This window comes from Thamnophis elegans, chromosome 15 (genome assembly GCF_009769535.1).
Source record: "Thamnophis elegans isolate rThaEle1 chromosome 15, rThaEle1.pri, whole genome shotgun sequence".
Taxonomy (NCBI): domain Eukaryota; kingdom Metazoa; phylum Chordata; class Lepidosauria; order Squamata; family Colubridae; genus Thamnophis; species Thamnophis elegans.
The window spans coordinates 3,407,987-3,431,890 of NC_045555.1; the positions used below are offsets into that span (position 1 = coordinate 3,407,987).

Below are 23,904 nucleotides of genomic sequence, written 5' to 3' on the forward strand. Positions count from 1 at the left end.
TTAAGGCTGCTGTCCTTTGGCAAAGGAATTCTCTTTTTTAATGTATTGTTTTGTGTGATACAGACCCATTTGCCCATCATTATTCCAGGAGTCCATTTTTTAAAGAAAAAGAAATCAAGGGAATCAAGGTTCCTGAACTCAGAACCAACACCCCCGGCCTCCTTCAAGACGCCGGACTTTCGATTCTGTCTTCCGCATGATTCCAATGGCGCTAGGCCTTCCCCTCATCTCTGAATCCCACCCAAAGGCCTGGGACATCTCTCCGCTCCCTTTTCCGAGACCCCTCATGCAGTCTTCCCCAGCGTAAGTGGCAGTGGCTGGTTCTTGCCTGCCTCCATGCCTTCTGCTTTCAGCCACTCCATCTTCTGTTGGTGCTGCTGAACCGCATCTGCCACGCGGTTATCAATCATGGCTTCTGTCAGGGTACCATCTTCCGAGGCGTAGGCTGCGGCCTAGGGAGGGAAGAAGGCCTGGTTATTCCTAGCTTGAAGTTGAAGGTGGTCCTTGACTTACAACAGATCACTTAGCGACCATGCGAAGTTAGAACGGCATTCGAAAAAGTGACGCATGACCCTTTTTCACACTTATGACCGTTGCAGCATCCCCATGGTCACGTGATTTACAATTTGGACTGACTGTCAGAGCGCACACAGTGTAACGATGTGAGGCAATCCAGGAGCAAATACGGTAAACAGATGTTTGTATTTAAATCGTGGCTTTATCTACAAAGAATATATACATACACATACTTTAGTCAGACCTCAAACAAACAGCAATCAGCAATTACAGCATGGAAGCATACACGGAGAGGAGATGTGCCCCAACAGGGCCTCTTCTAATTATAGGCTCTTAAAGTGATATCAGCCCAAAAATCTTGCTGACTCAGTCCCAGCATTACATCATCGTAGCAGCTGGTCAGCTCTTAAATCATTACCCTGACAACTAACTCACATTTATGACAGCTGCAGTGTCCTGTCAAATGCCTCATCTGCGGCTCTTCCTTCCAGGGCATTCTCACATACAGTACCCATTATATCCATGTTGTTTGTTACAAATGCTTTTCCATGGCCACAGAAAACAGCGGAACGCAAATTTAAAGGAGTCATTGACTAGATCTTCCAAGTTAGAGAAATAAGTTCTTCTCTCAGAGCACCACCAGTATTGACACCAGTATTAAGACTGTTCTGACCCAGCTCCCTAAACAGGACAAACAGCCTGACATGAACTCAAAAGGTCCCTTTAAGAGCTCCAGCAGCCCCGGAAAAAAGTTTCTCTCGCAGGCTAACAAGTCCATCCGTCCAGAAGATTCATCTCCACCCCCTGCCTTTATCCACAGAACTAGGGTGGGGCTTCACTAGCAGTGGCAGCTCTTCCATCCCAAGGACCTGCCCATAGATTTCCACTGCTCTCCTCTCCTCTGCCTTCCGCGCCATCAGGCACTGGATCCAGTTGTTCCTCCTCTTCCTCATCAGCCATCTCCAGACCTGGAGGTTGTTGACTCTCCATTTGAGGGCTGATGGATGGCCCATGCTCTGCCTCTCTCTTTCTCTCTCTCTCTCTGCCTGCTCCATCCCCTCTTCCCCCGCAGAGTTCTCAGGTTGCCTTGAGGCTGACACTGATTCCCACGCCTCTTCCTCCTCTGATTCAGCTGCTGGAGGCCACACAGACTGAGCAAGGCACCTTTCTAATATGAGAAGCCAAGCCCCTTGGCAACTGTCTGCTGCGCTTTCTGGACAAGATTTTAGATGTGCAGATGTAGAAGCTAGCTGCCAGAATGATAAAGATTTCTGGAGATCAGTATATAAAGAACCCTTTGCAAATTTTCTCCACTGTCAATGAAAATAAACTGGTTTTCAGCAAGACTGCAAGAATCTTGTGGTTCCTTTCCGTTCCACAAAACTCTCGTCGCTAAGCTCAGGATGATGGGCAGGTGATCCAAACAGGGTCCCTTTTTTGATCCTTACCTGCCAAGCCACCGCAAGCTGTGAGATCTCCCGTCCAGACATGCCTTCCGTCAGCTTGGCAATTTCCGAGCACTTTTTCCCGTAATCAAACTGGGCCAGTTTTAAGCGCCTGGGTGCCAAATAAAAAGCAGATGAATCAGCCACTGTAGGAAAGCTTTGTTCCCCTCTCCCCCCTCATTCGTTTCGTTTTTAATTTTCCACTCGGTGGGAAATCAGAGCCTGCGGGCCGTATGGGGAAGGAGGAGGCAGACGCTTTGGCCTCTTCAGAGCCCTAATTTGGGGTTGCGTTCTCCATGCTTCCTATTTTCTCTGGTGGTTCCTCATTTGGGGTGAAAAATACTCTGCGCTTGCCACCCAACGTCAGATGCAAAGATTCAGGATTTCTTAGGTGGCCTTATAGGGGATCTATTCAAGTCTATTTGGTTAACACTATGCTGGCGCCAGGTAAGAATCAATGGGATTCAGGAGAGGATGGACTTGGGATGCTTGTGGGAACGCAGCGACTCTAAGCTGATGACACGCTTCACTCCGCCACCCCCAGCTTTGCCTGCTCTTCTGCACCCAAGTTTTACAGGTACTCCTTGATTTACAACAGTGACTGAAGTAACAATCATCTTCATTGAATGACCCCATCATCCCTTGTGGGGTGGAATCAGGGCAACTGAATGGAACTAGCAGAGTTTTTACTGGCCCGATGCCTTTCCTCACGCCAATGCGGAGTTTTGTTCGGCAGATAATATTCTCATTGTGCCCCGAGAGAGAAATATCTGCCTCTACCTAGGATCAAACTCACAGGCTCCTGATTGTGAGATAAGAACTCTAGGCCACCGCACCACTCAGTGACTGAAATAATAACGTCACTGAAAAAAGGGACATGATTGTTTTCCCCACTTATGACCGCTGCAACATCCCCGTGATCACATGATCAAAATTTGGATGCGTGGCAACTGATTCATATTTATGACAGTTGCAACGTCCCGGGACTGTATGATCCCCTTTCGTGACCTTCTGCAACTGCAGTGATTCACTTAACAACTGCCACAAGGAAGGTCATACAATGGGGCAAAACTCACTTGACAACAGATTAGCGAATTTAAGAACGGCCATGATTCACTCCATAAATGTGGCGAGAAAAGTCGTGAAATGGGGCAGGGCTCACTCAACAAAAGAAATTTCGGGCTCAACCGTGGTCACAAGTCGAGGACTTGCTGTATTAGAATCAGAAATGAACTTGAAAAGGACAGAGCCCAATCTGCAATCCCTTCCTGTGGTTCCCATCAGGGGTGAAATGCTCTGATGTCTGCTACCGGTTCGCTTCAGGCGTGCATGCCCACCGTTTGACAGAACCGGCAGTAAAACAATGCTACCTGCTCAGCCGAACTGTTAGCATTTTTTAAAATACAGATTCAGGCAAACCGGTAGCATTTTTTAAAATACCGATTCAGGCGAACCAGTAGCATTTTTTTACTACCGGTTTGGGCGAACCGATCCGAACTGGTAGCATTTCACCCCTGGCTCCCATCCCCTGTATCTCTTACGATTAGCAACCAGAGGAAGAACATCAAGTTCTGTACTAACTGCTTGCCCTCGGTGGCTGGCTGGAGGATGTGCTTGTCGAAGTACATTCGGACCAATCTCTCCCGCTCGTCTAAACCTGGCAACTGGAAGTGGACCATCTCATCAATCCGGTCGTTTATGGCCCAATCAAATTGTTCTGGCTGGTTGCTTGCTAAGACCAGCATGAACCTGCAAGGAAGAAGAAGAAGATTGAGAATTGGAGAAGGGCATACCCACAATTCCTGAGCTGGTGGGAAAAAAACATAGAACAAAAACTTAATTGTCACCATGAACGTACACTCATCAGTATACATTAAATTTAAATTTCCTTGCATTCAGCTCTCAAAGGATAACCATGAGACCCACATACACATTAGGCGAGATGGAGCTAGTTCCCACAATTATGTTTTAGCCTCCAGACCCCTAATCATCTTTGTTTCTCTTCTCTGCACTCTTTCTAGGGCAGGGGCTGGCAACCCGTGTGGCTCCGGAGCCGCATGTGGCTCTTTCATCCCTGTGCTGTGGCTCCCTGTCGCCAATCAGCTCCACAATTGGTAGGGCTTTCGGTTAGGACAGGCAGAGTAAAAAGGCATGCCGCGCTAGGACGAGACTCTATGGTGGGGGAACAGGACTTCCAGTCAGCTCCAGAATTGAACGGGGGGGCTTCTGGTTAGGACTGTTGTGGCTCTTTGAGTATTCGAGGTTGCTGACTCCTGCTCTAGGGTCTCACCAACTTTTCTTTGGTGACCCAAACTGGGCACAGTATTCCAAGTGTGGCCTCACCGTCAAGCACTACTATCACCTCCCGTGATCTTGGAAACTATCCCTCTCTTGAGGCAGGGGAGGATGGCATCATCATTCCCTTAATGGCGGGAAGCGGAGGCACATCCCATCCTTTGATTTTATGGCAGTTCTCTCGTGTCTCCATTCCCCAGGCTCTTCTTTGACAATGGTGTTGCTTTTGGATTGTTGTTGTTTTTTTAAAGGCTGCTGACGACGACGCTTTTGGTTTAATGGTGCATTATGAATCGAAACGGAGTTTTGGATGGCAATCTGGGAGGATTCAGCACTTTTGGGGATAATTGCAATTCAACGTTCAATTCCTGGGGGCCACTTTTTGACTCCCCCCCCCCCGATAATACTTATGGCTCCCGCTGTCACTTAAAGGGAACAATTTAACCCGTTGTAGACATTTGCTGTTCCCCGTCCCCCAATACTACCCTGTTTTCCCAAAAATAAGACCTCACCGGATAATAAGCCCAATTGGGCTTTTGAGCGCATGCGCTAAAATAAGCCCTTCCCCAAAAATATTACAACAGAGCAGCAGCCATGGAGTGACCACACTTGCCACCTCCTGCACCTTAAAAGCAATAAAACCTCCTTGAAAATAAGACCAAGTGCTTATTTCGGGGGTCAAAAGGTCTTATTTTCGGGGAAACACGGTAATCAAGATTTTCCTTCACGTTGCTGTTTTCCTCTTAGGAATTCTCCGAGGTTGGCAACCGGCATCCTGGATGGAGGGTGGCTACCAAAAGCATCCTGCTTGTTAGAAATGCAAATCCAAACTCTTAAGAGGAGTTGTATGATTCATGAAAATAAAACAAAAATGATGGTGCGTGGACGCACAGGGACAAAGCTGGAGTTTAATATTCTTTAAATATTTTTCTTCTAAAAAGGTCTTGCAGAAGATCTGTTGCAAACTTTGGACCATTTTAACAGCTCAGAAAATATTTTAATTTATTTACAATGATATGCTGCCCGTCTTACTATCCGGTGACTCTGGGTTTAGACATATAGTACATGAGCCTCAGTGGTGCAGGGATTAAAGTGCAGTACTGCAGGCTACTTCTGCTGACTGCCGGCTGCATGCAATTTCGCCGTTTGAATCTCACCAGGCTCAAGGTTGACTCAGCCTTCCATCCTGCTGAGGTGGGTAAAATGAGGGCCCAGATTGTTGAGGGCAAGAGGCTGACTCTGTAAACTGCTTAGAGAGGGCTGTAAAGCACTGTGAAGCGATATATAAGTCTAAGGGCTATTGCTATTTTTCCTTCTTCCCTTCCCAGTGGTTAGAATGCAGTATTGCAGGCTAACTCTGCCCACTGCCAGGAGTTCGATCCTGACCGGTTCAAGGTTGACTCAGCCTTCCATCCTTTCGAGGTGGGTAAAATAAGGACTGACTCTGTAAACCACTCAGAGAGGGCTGTAAAGCACTGTGAAGTGGTATTTAAGTCTAAGTGCTATTGCTATAGGCAGTCTAATTTGAGCCTCTAGTGGCAAGCCGGATCATCTCTCCTTGAAATCTTCTCCGGGAATAACTAAAGCTGTCCATCTGGAGTTCCGAACTCCATGATTCCCAGCCAGTGGGACTGATTGAAATCCCGTGAACATTTGGTACTAAAGGAGCAAAGGCAGGGGGGCCATTACAGAAGTTGTAGGGTACTAATCAGCGCATGGACAAGATGATCTCTTAAGGTCTCTCCCTCCTCTAGGATTCTGGGACACATCTGTGGGTTGTTTAAATCTGGTTCTAAGGCAACTCTCTCCGATTCAGAGACATGGTTATCGCCAATTCTCCCCATCTCTCAGAGAGAGGAGATCAACCCAACAAACCAGAATTAATTCTGGTTCTACAGTAAATTGATCTTCTAGAACAGGGGTATCACGCCACGTCCCGGGCTTGCCACAGCGGGGCGGGGAGGAGCACGGGTGACGGGGGATGTCAGGACCGCCATTCTCGGCAACCAGGGAGCACTACTGACAGGGGTGGGACAGCTGCAGCAGCGATGGAGACGAGTCAGCCATGCGGCGGGGAGGCGTGGCGAGGACGTCCGCTCCTAGCCATGGGTGGCTCGGCAACTTTGGCGGCGGCAGGGATAGTCATGAATCTGGTACGAGGCGTGGCAGCGTGAGCAACAGCTGTTCTGGCCCGGCAACTGGCTAGGCCGGAGCTTTGGTGCATGCCATCTACCGCGAGTGAGGCCAGCGCTGGGAAGAGGCGTGGCTCACCTACTTAAGGACACTGGGAGGCGGAAGCTCCCAGCGCTGACTTCGCGTCACTTTGCTAACGGTCCTGCTTATTGACTGTTTTGCTGCTTCATGACGTCATTGTGTGCCCGAGTCTGGCTGAATAAACCCAGTTTCTTACATCACAGGTGTAATGTTTTCCTCTGGTGTCTGTCTGGAGCTTAGATGCTCTGAGAAAGGGTCTCCAACCTTGGCAACTTTAAGCCTGGCGGTCTTCAACTCTCAGAATTCCCAGGGTAATTCTGGGAGTGGACGTCCGCCAGGCTTAAAGTTGCCTAGGTTGGAGACCCCTGTTCTGGAAGGCTGGCTGGGGGGATTCTGGGAGTTGACGTCCACACACCTTCAAGCTCTCAAGATGGAGAAACACCGCTCCGAAGCACTCTCTGTTACTTTATTGTGTTGGGAACTCTCTTACTTGTTGCTGTGTTGCCCCGTCCTATGAAGGAAAACATTGAGTGTCGCTCGTAGGTCCTCGCTGATTTTTTCCTGCCGGGATAAGCAAAGTTGGGGAACAACAATTAATCCAAATTAAATCCCATCCTTGCTCTTCATTCCCACACGCATCTCTCTCCACTTGTTCTTATGCTGGCTTTCTAAAGTTTTCAAGCCAGTGAGGATATTGGATGATTTTTTTAAAAAACAAAAACTGCTGATGCTACCTAGTTTGAGTAATGAAACATCTGCAAAAAACTAACCAAACAAACCACCAATCAAGCTCAGAGACAATCAAGGACTTTTCATTTCAACCCTGAGCTACAAATATTCTCCTTTATTAAGGCTTTGCATATTCAGGTCTTCCAATCTCTCCCATAATCAGTTTTTGCCCTCCTGATCTCCCCATCTCTACTCCATGACTAACCTGCTTAGAAAACTAACTTGCACCATTTGAAGTGTCTTAATTACGCTGAGCGGAAGGGTGTGGGTAATTAAGTAGTAAAGGTAAAGGTTCCCCTCGTTAGTCGTTCCTGACTCTAGGGGGCGCTGCTCATCTCTGTTCTAAAGGCAGTGCTGTCCGAAGAAGTCTCCGTGGTCATGTGGCCGGCACGACTCAACTCCCAAAGGCGCACGGGACACTGTTCCCTTCCCACCAAAGGTGTTTCCTATTTTTCTACTTGCATTTTTTAATGTGCTTTCGGACTGCTAGGTTGGCAGAAGCTGGGACAAGTCACGGGAGCTCCCTCCGTTACACGGCTCTAAGGATTCGAACTGCCGATCTTTCTGATCGACAGAATCAGGGGTGCTTTTACAAACTGCAATATATTACTGTGTTTCCCTGAAAATACAACCTGCTCAGAAAGTAAGGCCTAGCTTGATTTTTACACATGCCCTCAATATAAGCCCCAACCCCAAAATAAGCCCTAATTAAGACTCCGCCCACTCCAGGGGGCACGGGTAAAAATTAAGCTAGGGTGGGGATGGGCAGGGGGCGGAGCTGCCCTACTACTTACCTTCGGATAGTTGCAGCCAGGCCTCACACACCTCGGCCCATTTCTTTTGCTGCAGCCGGCAAGGCTTCCCTGAAGGCCTCTGTAGCCGATAAGAGAACTCCAGATTTATCCGGAGCTCTGTTACTGGCTGCAGAGGCCTTCAGGAAAGTCTTGCTGGACGAAGTTCCTGAAGGCCTCTGATAGTGAAGAAGAAGCCGGGGGCGATGCGCACAAGTGAGGTGGCAAAAAAATAATAAGAGAGGGTCTTATTTTCGGGAAACACGGGTATTAACTATCAAATCAAAATGAAAAAGCTTTTGACCGGCCCAGTTGTAACCAGGAATGAGTGTGCAAACGAGAGAACGAGTGCTTACCGTTGCTCTTTTACGCAGAAATGCGTCGGCTTCATCCACAAACAGCAAGAGTCTGGAAAGGGAAAAGAGGTATATGCTGAACGTAACTGAAAACCATGGCAAGGAGCTGAAGATTTTGGCTGGATAGGCTTCCTAGGTATAGATAAATTTGGGAGTCTGATTGTGAAATTCAGGCTGAAGCCTTCCTCCCTGAATTTTAGGCCACAAACAAGAGATTGGCTAAGGGCTGGTGAAATCTGGCTCTGCAAACATTGCTATAAAGAAGTTTAGGTTTAGGTTTTATTGGTTTTGTATGCCGCCCACTCCCGAAGGACTCTGGGCGGCTTACAATAAAAAGGGAAAGGGGATAAATAAGACAATACAACAAATAAAATACCACAACATTCACAATTAAAGTGGGGCTGGATACTTCAACAGCCCCAGGCCTGCCGGAAGAGCCAGGACTTAGTAGCATTACGGAAGGCTGGGAGGGTAGTAACGGTCCGGATCTCGGCAGGGAGCTCGTTCCAGAGGGCTGGAGCTGCAACAGAGAAGGCCCTCCCCCGGGGGGTCGCTAGCTGGCATTGGCTGGCAGATGGAATCCGGAGGAGGCCTAGTCTGTGCGATCTAATAGGTCTTTGGGAGGTAATTGGCAGGAGGCGGTCTCTCAGGTAACCAGGTCCGATGCCATGCAGGGCTTTAAAAGTAACGACTAGTATCTTGAAGCATGTCTGGAGACCAATGGGCAGCCAGTGCAGCTCGCGGAGGATAGGTGTAACGTGGGTGTACCTAGGTGCACCCACAATCATTCGCGCGGCAGCATTCTGGACTAACTGAAGTCTTCGAACGCTCTTCAAGGGCAGCCCCATGTAGAGCGCGTTACAGTAATCCAGTCTTGAGGTGACGAGGGCGTGAGTGACTATCCGAAGTTGAATAGGCAGACTTTGAAACACTTCTTTTTAAAAGCAGATGATTTCACTGAGGGCGGCATAAGGACTGTGGTTGACCTTGGGGAGGCGTGGCCAACTGGGTGGGTGTGGCCAGCTTGATGCCACTCCCCAAAGTTCTGATATGTTTCCTCTTCGCATTGAGTAGACCAGGCTGAAGCTACGCTGGCCTAATCTTTCCTCTTCGCACTGGGTAGACCAGATGGGCCGGATCTAACCACATTGTGGGCCGGATCCGGCCCATGGGCCTTGAGTTTGACACCCCTGATCTACATTTACAGAACTGAAGCCATATCCGTCAGCTTGTATCCAAAATAGGAACTTATTAAACTGGATCATGCTTTAGGATTACTTTAGAAAAACAATGGTGTTTGCTACGGAGAGATTTGCTCCCCCCTCGCGAGAACAAACGCTCCTGATTTCCATCTTACATATCCAACTTACCCTCTCCGACTTGTGTTGGCCCAGTCAAAGACCTTGTGCATGGCGGTCACACCTTCGCGCCCCATAGGGGCGACGTCGCCACCTGTCATGATGGCATAATCCATGCCAGAATGCATGGCTAATTTCTAGAAAGAGAAAAGAGAGGTGAATGAAGATCTTTGGTACATTCAGAACACCTGGTATGAAAGCCGATTATGAACTTTGGGGGGGGGGGGTGTTAAAACAAACGAACTTAATGATTTATAGTTTTGACGAATACAGATTATAGAAAGAGAACGTGATGTAACTTTGTGAGAGGGGTTAAATTATAATTGTAGTTATAATTGGATGGTGCAGAAATGGACAGACTGACAGTAAAAAGCACAGGGAAGAGAATATTTTTTAACATGGGATTGTATTTTATCAGTGGCTAGATAATAAAGATAAAGGTTCCTTTGCATATATGTGCTAACAGTTCCCGGCTCTAGGGGGCGGTGCTCATCTTCGTTTCAAAGCCGAAGAGCCAGCACTGTCCGAAGACACCTCCGTGGTCATGTGGCCGGCACGACTAAACGCTGAAGGCACATGGAACGCTGTTCCCTTCCCACCAAAGATGGTCCCCATTTTTCTACTTGCATTTTTTAACATGCTTTCGAACTGCTAGGTTGGCAGAAGCTGGGACAAGTCACGGGGGCTCCCTCCGTTACGCAGCACTAGGATTCAAACCATTGAACTGCCGACCTTCTGATCGACAAGTGCCATAGGTTTGCCATCATGGGACTAGAAGATCTTCAGGTTAGGGTTTGACAGAATAATGATAAAACTGGAGCATTACCTTGGCAAAAAGAGTCTTCCCCGTTCCTGGAGGTCCATACATGAGGATATTCCGATAGAGGCTTCTGTTATTCCTTGTGTTCCGGGTCGCAATGGCTATGTCTCGCACCCGTTCCTCCAGTGTTGGCTGCAAAGGACCCAACCCCCCCACAAAAGAAGCATTAAGGCTTGGCAGGTGGAAAGTTCACAGTCAGGCCTTCAAGCCGCCTTTTCGTTTGGATCTTTGGCCTGCCACACTTTCTATTATTCTACTATGCATTTTCTATGGTGGGAAAATGGGAGAGGGGAATCTTACAGAGTTGGGCGATATGTAGCCATAACAATATTCTTTCTAGAAAGCCAAGGTCATCCTTTGTCTCTGCACCTGGCCGGAATTGGATGGGTGGAAATGCCAACGTGGCAGTGGGAGATTGGACCGTGGGACGGACTTTGTGGGTGTTGGGGACAGGATCTTGAACTTTCAATCAGGAAGTGCATTCCTGATTAGGGCAGGATTGAAATAGGGGAATTAGTTAGGAAGGGTAAAATCTGCCAGAATCTCTTGTACTGGAGCCTACACAAAGCTTTTGGTTTCCTCTGGGGAGATGTGAGGTATGTGTGTCAGAATCTAGTTGCTACTCAAGGAGAGGCTTTCTATATGACCAAGGGAGCATATGTGTGCGCGAGTGAGATACAAACGGTGCGCGTATGTATGTGCCTTTCCCCACCTGGCTATTACTTACTCATTTTGGTGTTTGGTCCTTGGGAAAAGTATAACAAAGGAAACCTTTGGGCAAACCTAGAAGCTTTCAGATTCGGGTTTTCCCAGATGTGCCAACATGGCTCTCCTAATCAATTGGAACTTTGAGGAATCTTTTGCCTCGGACTCTGATTTACTTTTGGATGCTATTTGGAACCCTGACATTCAGTCTGGATTTCTGGATCTTACGCCTGGTTTTCCAACCAGCCGACCAAATGTGAGCAAGGAAGGACCTTTCTACTATAGGTAGTCCTCTACCTACAACCCTTTGTTTAGTGACTGTTTGACGTTACGATGGAATCTGAGACAAGTGAACTACCACCTCTGGTTAACACTCACATTGAGGACGACCCCTTCGAGAGCGTCTTGGGCTTTGCTGGCCAGTCGCTTCCCAACCTAGAAAGCCAAGGAGACAGGAGAAGTTATCCTATGTAAGGAATGGCTAGGGAGAAGGTGGGTGATCATCCATTAAGGGGCAACACATGATGACTGACAAGCGAGAAAGAGACCCTGAAGAATCCCACCTTGGTTATTGTCTGACGGGCTGTCAAAAAATCCTAGCAGACCGTCAATCTCTCAACTTGGAAAGCAAAGACACACAAGCTAATGCTATTTTCATTATAGGTTTACAGTAGCCAATTCTTGCAAGTCTGAATGTGCTTCTCTGCTCCTCCTTCCTGAGACAGTTCTGGGCAGGACAATGGTTTCTTTTATCTGACCACTCTTGATTATTGCAGCTTATTGTGGCCCGCCAGCAGCCAGCAGCAGATTCGGAGAGTGAGGAGGTTGGGGAGGAAGATAGGCAAGTCCTGGAGTCTGGGAAAGGCTCAGATGAGGGCTCTGTGACGGAAGCAGAGAGGAGGCCAGGGCCGTATGCCAGTATTCAGCTGCCTTCAGAGTCGGACATCAGTGAGAACAGGCTGTTCCCAGTATGCACATGCGCAGAGCTGCCAGACGAAGGGAACAGCTAAGGAACAGGGGTCGACTTGGAAGTAAGGCCACAGGTGAATGATGGCCCCTCCCAGAGGAAATAAAAGGGGAGCAAAAGGGGAGTGGAGTTTGCAGGAGACAATTACTTCGCTTCATGGGTTCGTGACTCTCCGAGACGCCTTCCAAGTTCTGCAGAATATCGGCCTGGAAGCTCTCCAAGCCAGATGAGGTCTGTGACTATAAATCCTCCCTTGAAAGATTTTGATGGATGTGAATGAGCAGAATTCACAGTCGATTTTTGTCGGGATAAGGAATTTGCTTCAGGCTCTCGGGAAGCCTCGGTCAGAACACAGCTCTTCTTCTTCCTGTTCCTCAAGGTTATTCCTTCTACCCATTACAAAGGCTTTTAAGAGTCCGTTCTCATACCCAACAATAGTGGCATTTCCGAAAGGCAGTGTGTTTCCTAACCTGGCCTATCTCAAAGGCAGAAAAATTACCTGGATGGGATGCTTGAGTGCTTCGAGGACGGTGATACGAGAGGTTTCCCGCACCAACGAGGGCTTGCCCAGGCGAGCTTCGATATACCGCCCAGCCACAGCAGTGGCGTTCTTGGCACTGTAGATGCCAACGGCTAGCAGAGTCAATCCCGCCACCTGCCACAAATCAGAAAAGCAATGCTTTCAGATCTTTTTTTCAACCACACACAGTTCTAACAATGTGAGGGTTTTTTTAAGGAACAAACTCAGTGTTGTGGCCCGACAGTGAGGAGGTTGGGGAGGAAGATGGGCCAGTCCTGGAGTCTGGGGAAGGCTCTGATGAAGGCTCTGTGTCGGAGGCAGAGAGGGGGCTGGGGCCGTCTGACAGTTATCAGCTGCCTTCGGAGTCAGACGTCAGTGAGGCAGAAGAACAGCTGGAGCCTGTTCCCAGTGTGCGCATGCACAGAGTTGCCAGACAAAGGGAACGGCTAAAGAACAAGGGTCGACTTGGGAGTAAGGCCACAGGTGGACAGTGAATGGCCCCTCCCAGAGGAAATAAAAGAGGAGCAAAAGGGGAGTGGAGTTTGCAGGAGGCAATTAGTTCATTCCTGCATTCTTGCCAAGTGTTGTGGTGTCTGAAAGATATCAGCCTGGCCACTCTCCAAACCTGATAAAGGTTGGTAAGTGTGAACTATCTTGAAAGACTGTGGGTGTCAGGCCTGCAGTTACATCCCTTTTATGATCTTTGGCCTGCCACACTTTCTCTTATTTTATTATGCTGTTTCATTAGTATAGTAGTTGGGAGAGGGGAATAGAAAGGAGTAGAATTGTGGAATGTGTTGTTGTCATTCTTTTCTAGAAGTCCAAGGTCATCTTTTGTCTCCGCACCTCTGCACCTGACCGAAAGCAGCTGGGTGGAGATGCCAGCGTGGAAGAAGAAGATTGGACCATTTGATTGATTTGTGGGTATGGGGACAAGATCATGAACTTTCAACTGGGTGGGACTCTGATGTAACTTCCAGAATTGGGATTTTTCACAGATGTGCTAAATTGGAACTTTAAGGATCATTTTGCCTTGGACTCTGATTTAATTCTACATGATACTTGGAACGCTGACAGTGAGAGAGGAAAGACTTTGCTGGAGAGGAATTCACTGTCAATTAAATAAAAGGGGCTTATCGGGACGAGGATTTGGCCTCATGCTGCTGGAAAAGCCTAGGTCAGAATGGTTTCCCTCTGGTGGCATTGTCCAGGCTGTGTTAGAAGATTTATTGATCAGCCTCATGATTCGCCTTAAGCTCTGGCAGAAAGTTAACTCTTGCATTGGTCTCTAATGGGTTATGATGAGTTGGTTGTGGTCTCTAAATTTGATATGTGACTTACTGTGGCTGTTACTTTATCCCAGTCAGTAACAAAGGCACGGAAACCTTCTCCAAAAAGCGTCCCAGCTGTCCTAAAGAGGAAAAGAGCAAACGTTTTAAAAAGTGGCATGTCCAGATAATATATGCGGAAGATATTTTTATTTAAATCTGACTAAACTTAAGTGCTATTCATTTTGCCATCGCTGCCTAGCTGTTCTGACCTCGGCTTCCCCAAACCACGAAGCAACTCATTGTCCTGACAAAAAAAAAACTTTTATTAAGTTACTGTGAATTCAGCTCATTTACATTCAGCAAAGCCTTTCGAGGGAGGATTTACAGTCACAGACCTTATCTGTCTTGGAGAGCTGCCAGGCTGATCTCTGCAAAACTTGGCAAGGAGTCTCGGAGAGTCACAAACCAATTAATCGAACTAATGGTCTCCTGCAAACTCCACTTCCCTTTCGCTCCTTTTGTATTTCCTATGGGAGGGGCCATTCATCACCCACCTGTGGCCTTACTCCCAAGTTGACCCCTGTTCTTTAGCTGCTATCTTTGTCTGGAAACTCTGCACATGCGCACACTAGGAACAGGCTCCAGCTGCTCGTCTGCCTGATGTCTGACTCTGAAGGCAGCTGATAACTGTCAGACAGCCCTGGCTCCCTCTCTGCCTCCGACACAGAGCCCTTATCAGAGCCTCTCCCAGATTTCAGGACTGGCCCAGGTTCCTCCCCAACCTCCTCACTGTCCGAATCTACTGCCTGCTCAACTGGTGGGCCACAACACAAACGTACTTGAGGGAATCCAACACAGTCTGACGGTGCTCGGCGGCTTTTAGCCGAATTTGTTCCCGGATGAGATCCGCGTTCTCCCGTTCCGCCCTGGCGCGAGCCTGGGCTTCCGCCTCAATCCGCAGCATCTCGTTCTTGTGTCGCAGTTCCATCTCGCGCTCCACCGTTGCTACAAAGAAAACCGAGAGCTTGAATCAATGGGGGGGGGGAAGTGCCGGGGGGAGGGATTTCGCAATGGCCTTCAGACTTCAACCAGCCACTGGCAAAGGATTGTGGGATGCTCCTGGGGAAGATGGGGGTTGTAGTTCAACCTCCTTTCCCAAAGATCACTTATGCAGAGTGTTGTTCTTTCATGCTGGTGGAGGAATGAGAGATTTGATCCTCCCACCCAGAATGAAAAGCTACAGAAAGGTAAGTTTCTCATGTCTCTGCACTCTGGCTGGGGAATTCTGGGAGTTGAAGTTCACACCTCATAAAGACAACAAGGCTAAAAAACGCTGATGTAGCAGATACAGAGAGGGGAAACATCTATTTTCCTCCCTTTCTCAAAAATCCACCCACCATTCCCTTATTTCCTGGTTATTTTCTTCCAACTTTTCTTGTTCTTTGGGGAGTCTACCCTCCTCCCTTTAATACCCCGTCCCCCCGAAAACAAGCCCTCCCCAGATAATAAGCCCAATCGGGCTTTTAAGTGTATGCGCCAAAATAAGCCCTCCCTGAAAATATTTAAACGCATGCGCAGCTGGTCCCCGCCATTTCCTGGGTGGGGGAACATGGCCCTCCATGCACCTGCCATCCACATAGATCGGCCTCGCGGGGGCCGCTTCTGCAAACCCCAGCTATTCTGCCTTCTCTTAGTGGCGGCCGCAAAAAAAGTGGGAGGCCCAGTGCCGCTAGGGCTGGCAAAAGTGCGCCAGAAACAGACAGAACTTCTGTCTCTCTCTGGATCAGCTGATCCGCGGGCTGAATTAAGGGGCTTCAAAAATAATAAGACCTCCCCGAAAATAAGGCCAAGTGTTTTTTTGGGGGGGTGGGGTGTTCAAAAGAAAATAAGACCCTGCCTTATTTTCTGGGAAACACGATATTTTCTCCAGTCTCCTTAGCTTTTGCATCTTGACTCCAAAGGCCTGTTGGTAGGCCCAAACCCCGAGATTTTCCCCTTTGCCCTCTTTCCCTACCTCTCCTCATGGCTTCCTGCTTTTGGACCGATTCTTCTTGCTTCCTCAAATTCTCTTCATTCAGGAGTTGCTGGGGGAGAAGAACAGAATTCAGCCTGCGAACGACTGGGAAAGTCGCTGGGCTTAAAAGAACTTGATTTTCTATTCCCCTTAAAAACAGCAGTAATGTATGTATGTATGTATGTGTATATATATGTATATTTAATGTTCATCTACTGGGTATATTCCCCCCCCCACACACACACATACACACCATGTTTACACTGCAGGCCATCATCTCCCTTTGCTCCAAAGGTTTTTTTTTTTAAGGTTTTTTTTCTCCTTCAGAGTCATTCACAAATACACATTCTTATAATTGCTATTAACATTTATCTGTTCATCATTAATCTCTATCGTTATTTTCTTAAAATATATATAGAATACAGTTTGGATCACTTTCTTGCCACCCCGTGTCTCCATCTTATTTTGCAACAGCCTTGTTCCTTCCATCTCATCAACCTCCGTTCTCTGCCTTCTTCTTTCCTCCTCTCCTTCCTCCCTTCTTCTTCCCCTCCTCCTCCTTCTTCCCCTCTCGCCTACTCTTAATTCCCCTCCCTTACTTCCTCTGCTTTACCCTTTCTTCCTTTCCCTCCTCATCCTCCCTTTCTACTTCCCTTCTTTTCCCCCATTCCTCTCTTCTTCTTCTTCCCCTCTCTCCTACTTCTCCTCCCTTACTTCCTCTGCTTCTACCCTTTCTTCCTTTACCTCCTCGTCCTCTCTCCTTTCTTCTTCCCCTTTCCCCCATTCCTCTCTTCTCCTCCTCCTTACCCTCTCTCCTACTCTTAATTCCCCCCTTACTTCCTCTGCTTTACCCTTTCTTCCTTTCCCCTCATCCTCCCTCCTTTCTTCTTCTCTTCTTTCCCCCCACTCTTCCTCCTTCTTCCCCTCCTTTACTTCCTCTGCTTTTACCCTTTCTTCCTTTCCCTCCTCGTCCTTCCTCCTTTCCGTTGTTGGCGTTGCTTATTTACTTTCTCTGTTGGGTTCTCGGGGCGGCATTTCAGCAATCCCGACTTTATAATTGTCATACAAAATAATTTTCTCTGTTCCATTTTATTTCTAATAGTAATTCCACTTGCTCACAAAGGCTTTTTAACTAACCCAGGTGAAGGATCTGTGTGAGCAGTATTTCTATTTATTAAGTTATTTTTTTTTAATCACTCCACAGATGTACCAGGCTGTAGATAGTTCCCCTTCTGGGATCTCAACGTCTCCCCCCCCCCCCCCCCCCCGCATTTAAGAAATAGGACCAACCTGCTGTCGTAACTGGTCCTCGTAACGTTGCCGAGCTAATTTGTCCTGGTACTGGGCTCTCTTTAAGATAAAAACAGACATAGGGGAAATTGAGTGACATTTAAGAGGAAAGAGGGACAGAGGTCTTGAGAATTAAAACTCTTAAGACACAGAAAACTGTAACTTCGCTCAAGCTGAATTTAATATTGAAACAATCTATTTTCCTGACAGAGGTAGTCCTCAATGTACGAGAATTGAGCCCAAAATTAAATTATTGCTTTGTCCCCTTTTACGATGTTTCTGTGCCACATTTGCTAAGCGGGACAGTGCAGTAGTTAAGTTAGGAACACGGTTATTAAGATAGCATTTTACCGCTTGCTGTTGCCTTGTCTCTTCATTAAGGGTTTTCCTCCTCTCGTCCCCTTGTATCCGGACTTGTTCATTCTTCAGTTGTTCTACGGCAGCTTCGTATTCCTAAAGACAAGGAGAAAAAATGGGAAGAATTACAGAACCGATCTGCAGGAAGAAAAAGCTGCCTCACTCTTCTCTAAAGGCAGGGATTTGGATCATGGTGATCTTAGAAGTGCCTTAGGGAAAATCTGGCACTTTTGATCTACTGAAAGCAGTGGTGGGCTTCAAATTTTTTTTGAACCTACTCTGTGGGTGTGGCCTCCTTTGTGGGAGTGGCTTGCCAGCCATGTGACCTGGTGGGAGTGGCTTGCTGGCCATGTGTTCTCTTTCTTTCTCTTTCTCTCTCTCTCTTTCCTTCCTTTTGTCTCTCTGTCCCTTTTTCCTTTTTTTCTTTCATCTCTCTCTCACTTTTTTCTTTTTTTCTTTATTTATTTCTTCCTTTCTTTCTCTTTCTCTCTCTATGTGAGTCTGTCTCTGTGTGTGTGTGTGTCAGTGTTTCAAAAATTTTTGGAACCTCTTCTGTAGGTGTCCACTGGTGGAACCTCTTCTAACCGGTTTGGTAGATTTGACGAAGCGGTTCTATCGAACTGGTGCGAACTGGCAGGAACCCACCTGTGACTGAAAGCCAAGTTGAAACATCAAGGTGAGAATCTTCACAAATAACAGAAAAAGAGAGTTGGAAGGTATCTTGGAGGTCTTCTAGTCCAACCCCCTGCTTAAGCAGGAAACCCTACACCACTTCTGATAAATTTCTGTCCAATCTCTTCCTAAAAGCCCCCGTGGACCACCCACAACTTCTGAAATCAAGCTGATTAATTGTTCTCACTGTTAGGAAACTTCTCCTTAGTCCTAGCTGCTTCTCTCCTAGTTTCCACCCATTGCTTCTTGTCCTGTCTTCAGATGCTTCGGAGAATAGTGTGATTCCCTCTTCTTTGGGGCAGCCCCACAAATATTGGAACACTGCTATCCTGTCTCCTTTAGTCCTTCTTTTCACTAGACTAGCCATACCCAATTCCTGCAATTGTTCTTCATATGTTTTAACTTCAAGGCCCCTAATCATCATTGCTGCTCTTCTCTGCACCCTTTCTAGATCATCTAGATCTAGATGGTCCGCAAGAAAATGTTGATGGGCCTCAGAAAAAAAATATTTGCATTTTTTATATTGCACTCAATCCGGGGTCCTCAAACTACAGCCCTTGGGCCAGATATGTGCAATGAACACTTGTGTTGCCGTAGAGTCTCCCCCTTCGGGGGTCTTTTTGTGCGGGTCGGCGGGGGCAGAAATTCCAATTTGGGGTCTGCTTCAGCCTTCTGGTGGGGGGCTTTGGGCAAAGGCTGGAGGGAAGCATCACTGATGGAGAAGAGCCGGAGGGCCTCATTCCAGTGGGACTGCATCATGGCCTGGAATTGGCTGACCATCTCAGCCTGCTGAGCTTCCAATAGCAGTAGACTTAGCAATAGCAGTAGACTTATATATACCGCTTCATAGGCCTTTCAGGCCTCTCTAAGCGGTTTACAGAGAGTCAGCATATTGCCCCCAACAATCTGGGTCCTCATTTTACCCACCTCGGAAGGATGGAAGGCTGAGTCAACCCTGAGCCGGTGAGATTTGAACCGCTGACCTGCTGATCTAGCAGTAGCCTGCAGTGCTGCATTTAACCACTGCGCCACCTTGGCTCTTCCAGGCGCCGGTAACCTAGCCTTCCACTCCTGCAGGTCTTCCCTCTGCTTGGAAAGCCTATGCTCCTAGTCCTCAGTGAGGCGCTTCTGCTGAGCCTCCTTCTCGGCCAGATCCAACTTGAACTGAGCTGTTTTGCCAACTCTTTCTCCTAGTGGCTGCTTACCTCCAGCAACTGCTTCCTGTTGGGGGCCTAAGGAGCCTGGGAGGGCAGGCGAGGAGTGTCTGACAGGGGAGGGGTGAGTAGAGTTGACCCCGCCTACCCAATCACATGATCACCTAGCCACGCCCACCCATTCATTAGGCAGATCATTAGTGGTTGGTGAGATTTAAAATTATGAATTTAGTGGTCCCTGAGGTCTGAAAGGTTGGCGACCCCTCTTCTAGAGTCTCAACATCAAATATGAGGAATGATCAAGCAAGGTAGACCGGGGGGGTGGGGGGAGGAAACAACTGATTAACAGCACAGCCTGAATTTCTATGTTTTGCTCACCTTTAATTTAGACTGCTGCTCCAGCTGTAGTGTCTGTTCCTGTAGCTGAGCTAAGCCTAGGGCCTCCTTGGCATGTCCTGAAAAGAAAATATCACCCCATCAGTTGTTTTCCATCATTTAATAATAATAATAATAATAATAATAATAATAATAATAACGACTATGGCACAAACCAGCAGTGGTAATTCCAGTGGTAATTGGCACACTGGGTGCTATTCCAAAAGCACTGGAATTACATTTAAAACAGTTAAAAATTGACAAAATCACCATCAGTCAAATGCAAAAAGCCGCACTGCTTGGATCTGCACGCATATTACGAAAATATGTTACGACGTCCTAGGCCCCTGGGTGGGGCCCGACTAGTAACCAATGCCAAATCCGGCGAAACAACTGGCCGCTGTGATACAATTGTACAATAATAATAATAATATATAATAATAATAATGAAAAAGTCACCGAAAATCAGATGGTCAAGATCTTGTGGGATTTCCGTATACAAATGGACAAAATACTGGCGCATAATACACCAGACATCACACTGGTTGAGAAAAATAAGGTCACAATCATAGACATCGCAATACCAGGTGATAGCAGGGTCGCCGAGAAGGAACACGAAAAAATCGCAAAATACCAGGACTTAAAAATCGAAATTCAACACTATGGCACAAACCAGCAGTGGTAATTCCAGTGGTAATTGGCACACTGGGTGCTATTCCAAAAACACTGGAATTACATTTAAAACAGTTAAAAATTGACAAAATCACCATCAGTCAAATGCAAAAAGCCGCACTGCTTGGATCTGCACTCATATTACGAAAATACGTTATGACGTCCTAGGCCCCTGGGTGGGGCCCGACTAGTAATCAATGCCAAATCCGGCGAAATAACTGGCCGTTGTGATACAATTGAATAATAATAATAATAACAACAACAACAATAATAAATTCCTCTCCACCTAACAGTGATTTTGCCCATGATAATTCATTGCAATTCTGGTTGCCTAATGGTTAAACTATATGCAGATAAGACTTGCTGGAAATAGCACAATGTTGTCAGAACCAGAGATTCTGACTTGTGCATTGCCAGAAGGAAGAGAAATGATAAAACTCTAGTTTTCACTCAAAAGGATGCTCTTCCCTGGTTTAAATTTCAGCCACTCCTAAAAATAGATAAAGGTTCCTCTTGCACATATGTGCTAGTCGTTTCTGACTCTAGGGGGCGGTGCTCATCTCCATTTCAAAGCCGAAGAGCCAGCGCTGTCCGAAAATGTCTCCGTGGTCATGTGGCTGGCATGACTCAACTCCCAAAGGCGCACGGAACGCTGTTCCCTTCCCACCAAAGGTGGTCCCTATTTTTCTACTTGCATTTTTTATGTGCTTTCGAACTGCTAGGTTGGCAGAAGCCGGGACAAGTCATGGGAGCTCAATCCGTTACGCGGCGCTAGGGATTCGAACTTCCAAACTGCTGACCTTTCTGATCGACAAGCTCAGCGTCTTAGCCTCTGAGTTAAAAACTCTTTTTGCTCAGCCCCTCCTGACTTTGCTTTGAGAGGCAAAAGACACAATAGAAACGTCTGAAGAAAATCACATGGGAACTAGAAGGTCAAAGGGCATTGTCACTGGTATTCTCAAGTTCCTTGGGTGGCTGGAAAAGCTGTTTGAGACAAGGAGTGTCTGTGTGCAAATTCGGCATTGTGGAATCTGTTTCTCGTCCAGCATCGAGATAGAATAGATTCTTTATTGGCCAAGTGTGATTGGACACACAAGGAACTTGTCTTCTGCGCATAAGCTCTCATTATACATAAAAGCTATAAACGATAAATCATAATCATAGTCACCAAAATATACATTCATCACAAATCATGAGATACAACACTTAGTGATAGAATCAACCTAAATCGTACTAGGAAACTAAATAAAACAATAAAAATCGTAAATATACAAGGAACAAAGTCATGAGTAGAAAAGGAGATAAGTAATAGGAAAGATGAGAAGAATACTATTCATAAAGTCTTACTAAATACAATAGAGTACAATAGCAGAGTTGGAAGGGACCTTGGAGGTCTTCTAATCCAACCCCCTGCCTAGGCAGGAAGCCCTATACCGTTTCAGACAAATGGCTATCCAACATCTTCTTAAAGGCTTCCAGTGTTGGGGCATTCACAACTTCTAGAGGCAACTTCTGTCCCACTGATTAATTGTTCTAACTGTCAGGAAATTTCTCCTCAGTTCTAAGTTGCTTCTCTCCTTGATTAGTTTCCACCCATTGCTTCTTGTTCTGCCCTCAGGTGCCTTGGAGAATAGTTTGACTCCCTCTTCTCTGGGGCAGCCCCTGAGATATTGGAAGACTGCTGTCATGTCTCCCCTAGTCCTTCTTTTCATTCAACTAGACATACCCAGTTCCTGCAACCATTCTTCATATGTTTTAGTCTGCAGCCCCCTCATCCTCTTGTTGCTCTTCTTTGCACTCTTTCTAGAGTCTCCACATCTTTTCTACATCATGGTGACCAAAACTGAATGCCGTATTCCAAGTGTGGGCTTACCAAGGCCTTATAAAGTGGTATTAACACTTCACGTGATCTTGATTCTATCCCTCTGTTTATGCAGCCTAGAACTGTGTTGGCTTTTTTGGCAGCTGCTGCACACGGCTGGCTCCTATTTGAATGGTTGTCCACTAGGACTCCAAGATCCCTCTCACAGTTAATACTGTTGAGGAAGGTACCACCTATACTGTACCTGTGCATTTCGTTTTTCTTGCCTAAATGTAGAACCTGACTCTTTTCACCCTTGAATTTCATTTTGTGAAATGAATAGTTTGACAGTGATGTGGGAATTAGATGACTTCACAAGCACCACTGTCACTCCCCAGGAACAGATCATGGGAAAGGATCCCAGCCAAGAGCTTCTGTATAAGTAGTCCTCGACTTACAACAGTTCGTTTAGCAACTGTTCAAAGTGCAAAGACTCAGGACCGGTTTTCACACTCACAATTGTTGCACCATCCCCCATGGTCATGTGATCAGACGCTCTGCAACTGACACCTATTTATGAGCTCTGCAGTGTCCCAGGGTCATGTGATAAGGGGAATGCATAAGTGCACCAACGTGCCTACTGTCCCTATCCTAATGTGTCCATTTCATGTATTCCAAATCATGTTTATACTTATATCTGTTATTTAATACAAGCTTGATGAAATAAAATAAATACATAAATAAATGTGATTCCCCCCTTTTTTTTACCTTCTGACTAGCCAAGTCAACGGGGGAAGGCAGATTCACTTAACCACCCTGAGACTAACTTAAACAACCGTAGTGATTCGCTTAACAAAGGGGGGCAAGAAAGGTCGTAAAGCAGGGCAAAGCTCAACTAAGAAACGTCTCACTTATCAACACATAAATTGTGGGCTCAATTGTGGTCGTAAGTCGAGGACTACAAGTATTCGCCATTCACGACCAGCCACGGGGATCCAGTGGGATTTTTTTTCTCGTGGCAGATTCCTGCCAGAGCTTTGTCGTCGCAGTGAAGCTAGATCCACTAAGATCCAGCAGGGATCCAGGGAAAGGATCTCTGTTAATCGGGGCAAGGGAGCCAGCGAGACTTCTCCCAGCGGGGGATCCAGAGAAAGGGATCCACCAGAGGGGATCCACCCCACCATCCACCCGCCCCTCCCACTCACGGGAAGCGTCGAGCTCTCGGGCGGCCTTGGCAGCGCGTTCCAGGCCGGTGGGATCGAAGTTGCTCCATTTGTCCTTGGGGCGGCTCCCCTCGCCTGTCCCTTCTTTCGATCCCCCGCCGGGCGGAGGAGGCAGCGGGGGTAGCCCGGCTCCAGGACCCGCGTCTCCGCCGCCGCCACTGCCCCCGCCGCCGCCGCGGTTCAGCCCGAAGAGCCACGACATGATGATCCCCGCAACCGGCAAAGAAGCGAATCCCACTCCAGCACACACGTGGATTCCGCGCCGACGGCTCTGCGCAGGCGTCGCCCCGCCTCTTCCGTTCTCGGCCGCTGCTCATTGGATGGGCACTCTGAAGCGGAGCCATAGAGTCGCAGGGTTT

At 47.3% G+C, this 23,904-nt stretch overlaps 1 protein-coding gene across 1 annotated transcript; it reads right to left on the reverse strand.

Annotated features, from left to right (window-relative positions):
• Positions 1–23,821, reverse strand: LOC116518826 (ATPase family AAA domain-containing protein 3-like). The gene is made up of 16 exons (XM_032232359.1): positions 23,528–23,821; positions 19,853–19,929; positions 17,643–17,744; positions 17,292–17,351; positions 16,002–16,071; positions 14,827–14,992; positions 14,058–14,127; positions 12,696–12,851; positions 11,608–11,664; positions 10,531–10,656; positions 9,717–9,841; positions 8,347–8,398; positions 6,961–7,031; positions 3,543–3,710; positions 1,965–2,073; positions 1–452 (listed from the first exon to the last, which is right to left on the reverse strand). Exons 1-16 carry the CDS (start codon positions 23,745–23,747, stop codon positions 285–287), a joined length of 1,797 nt encoding a protein of 598 aa, XP_032088250.1. The 5' UTR covers positions 23,748–23,821; the 3' UTR covers positions 1–284.
• Positions 23,822–23,904: the final 83 nt, after the last annotated feature.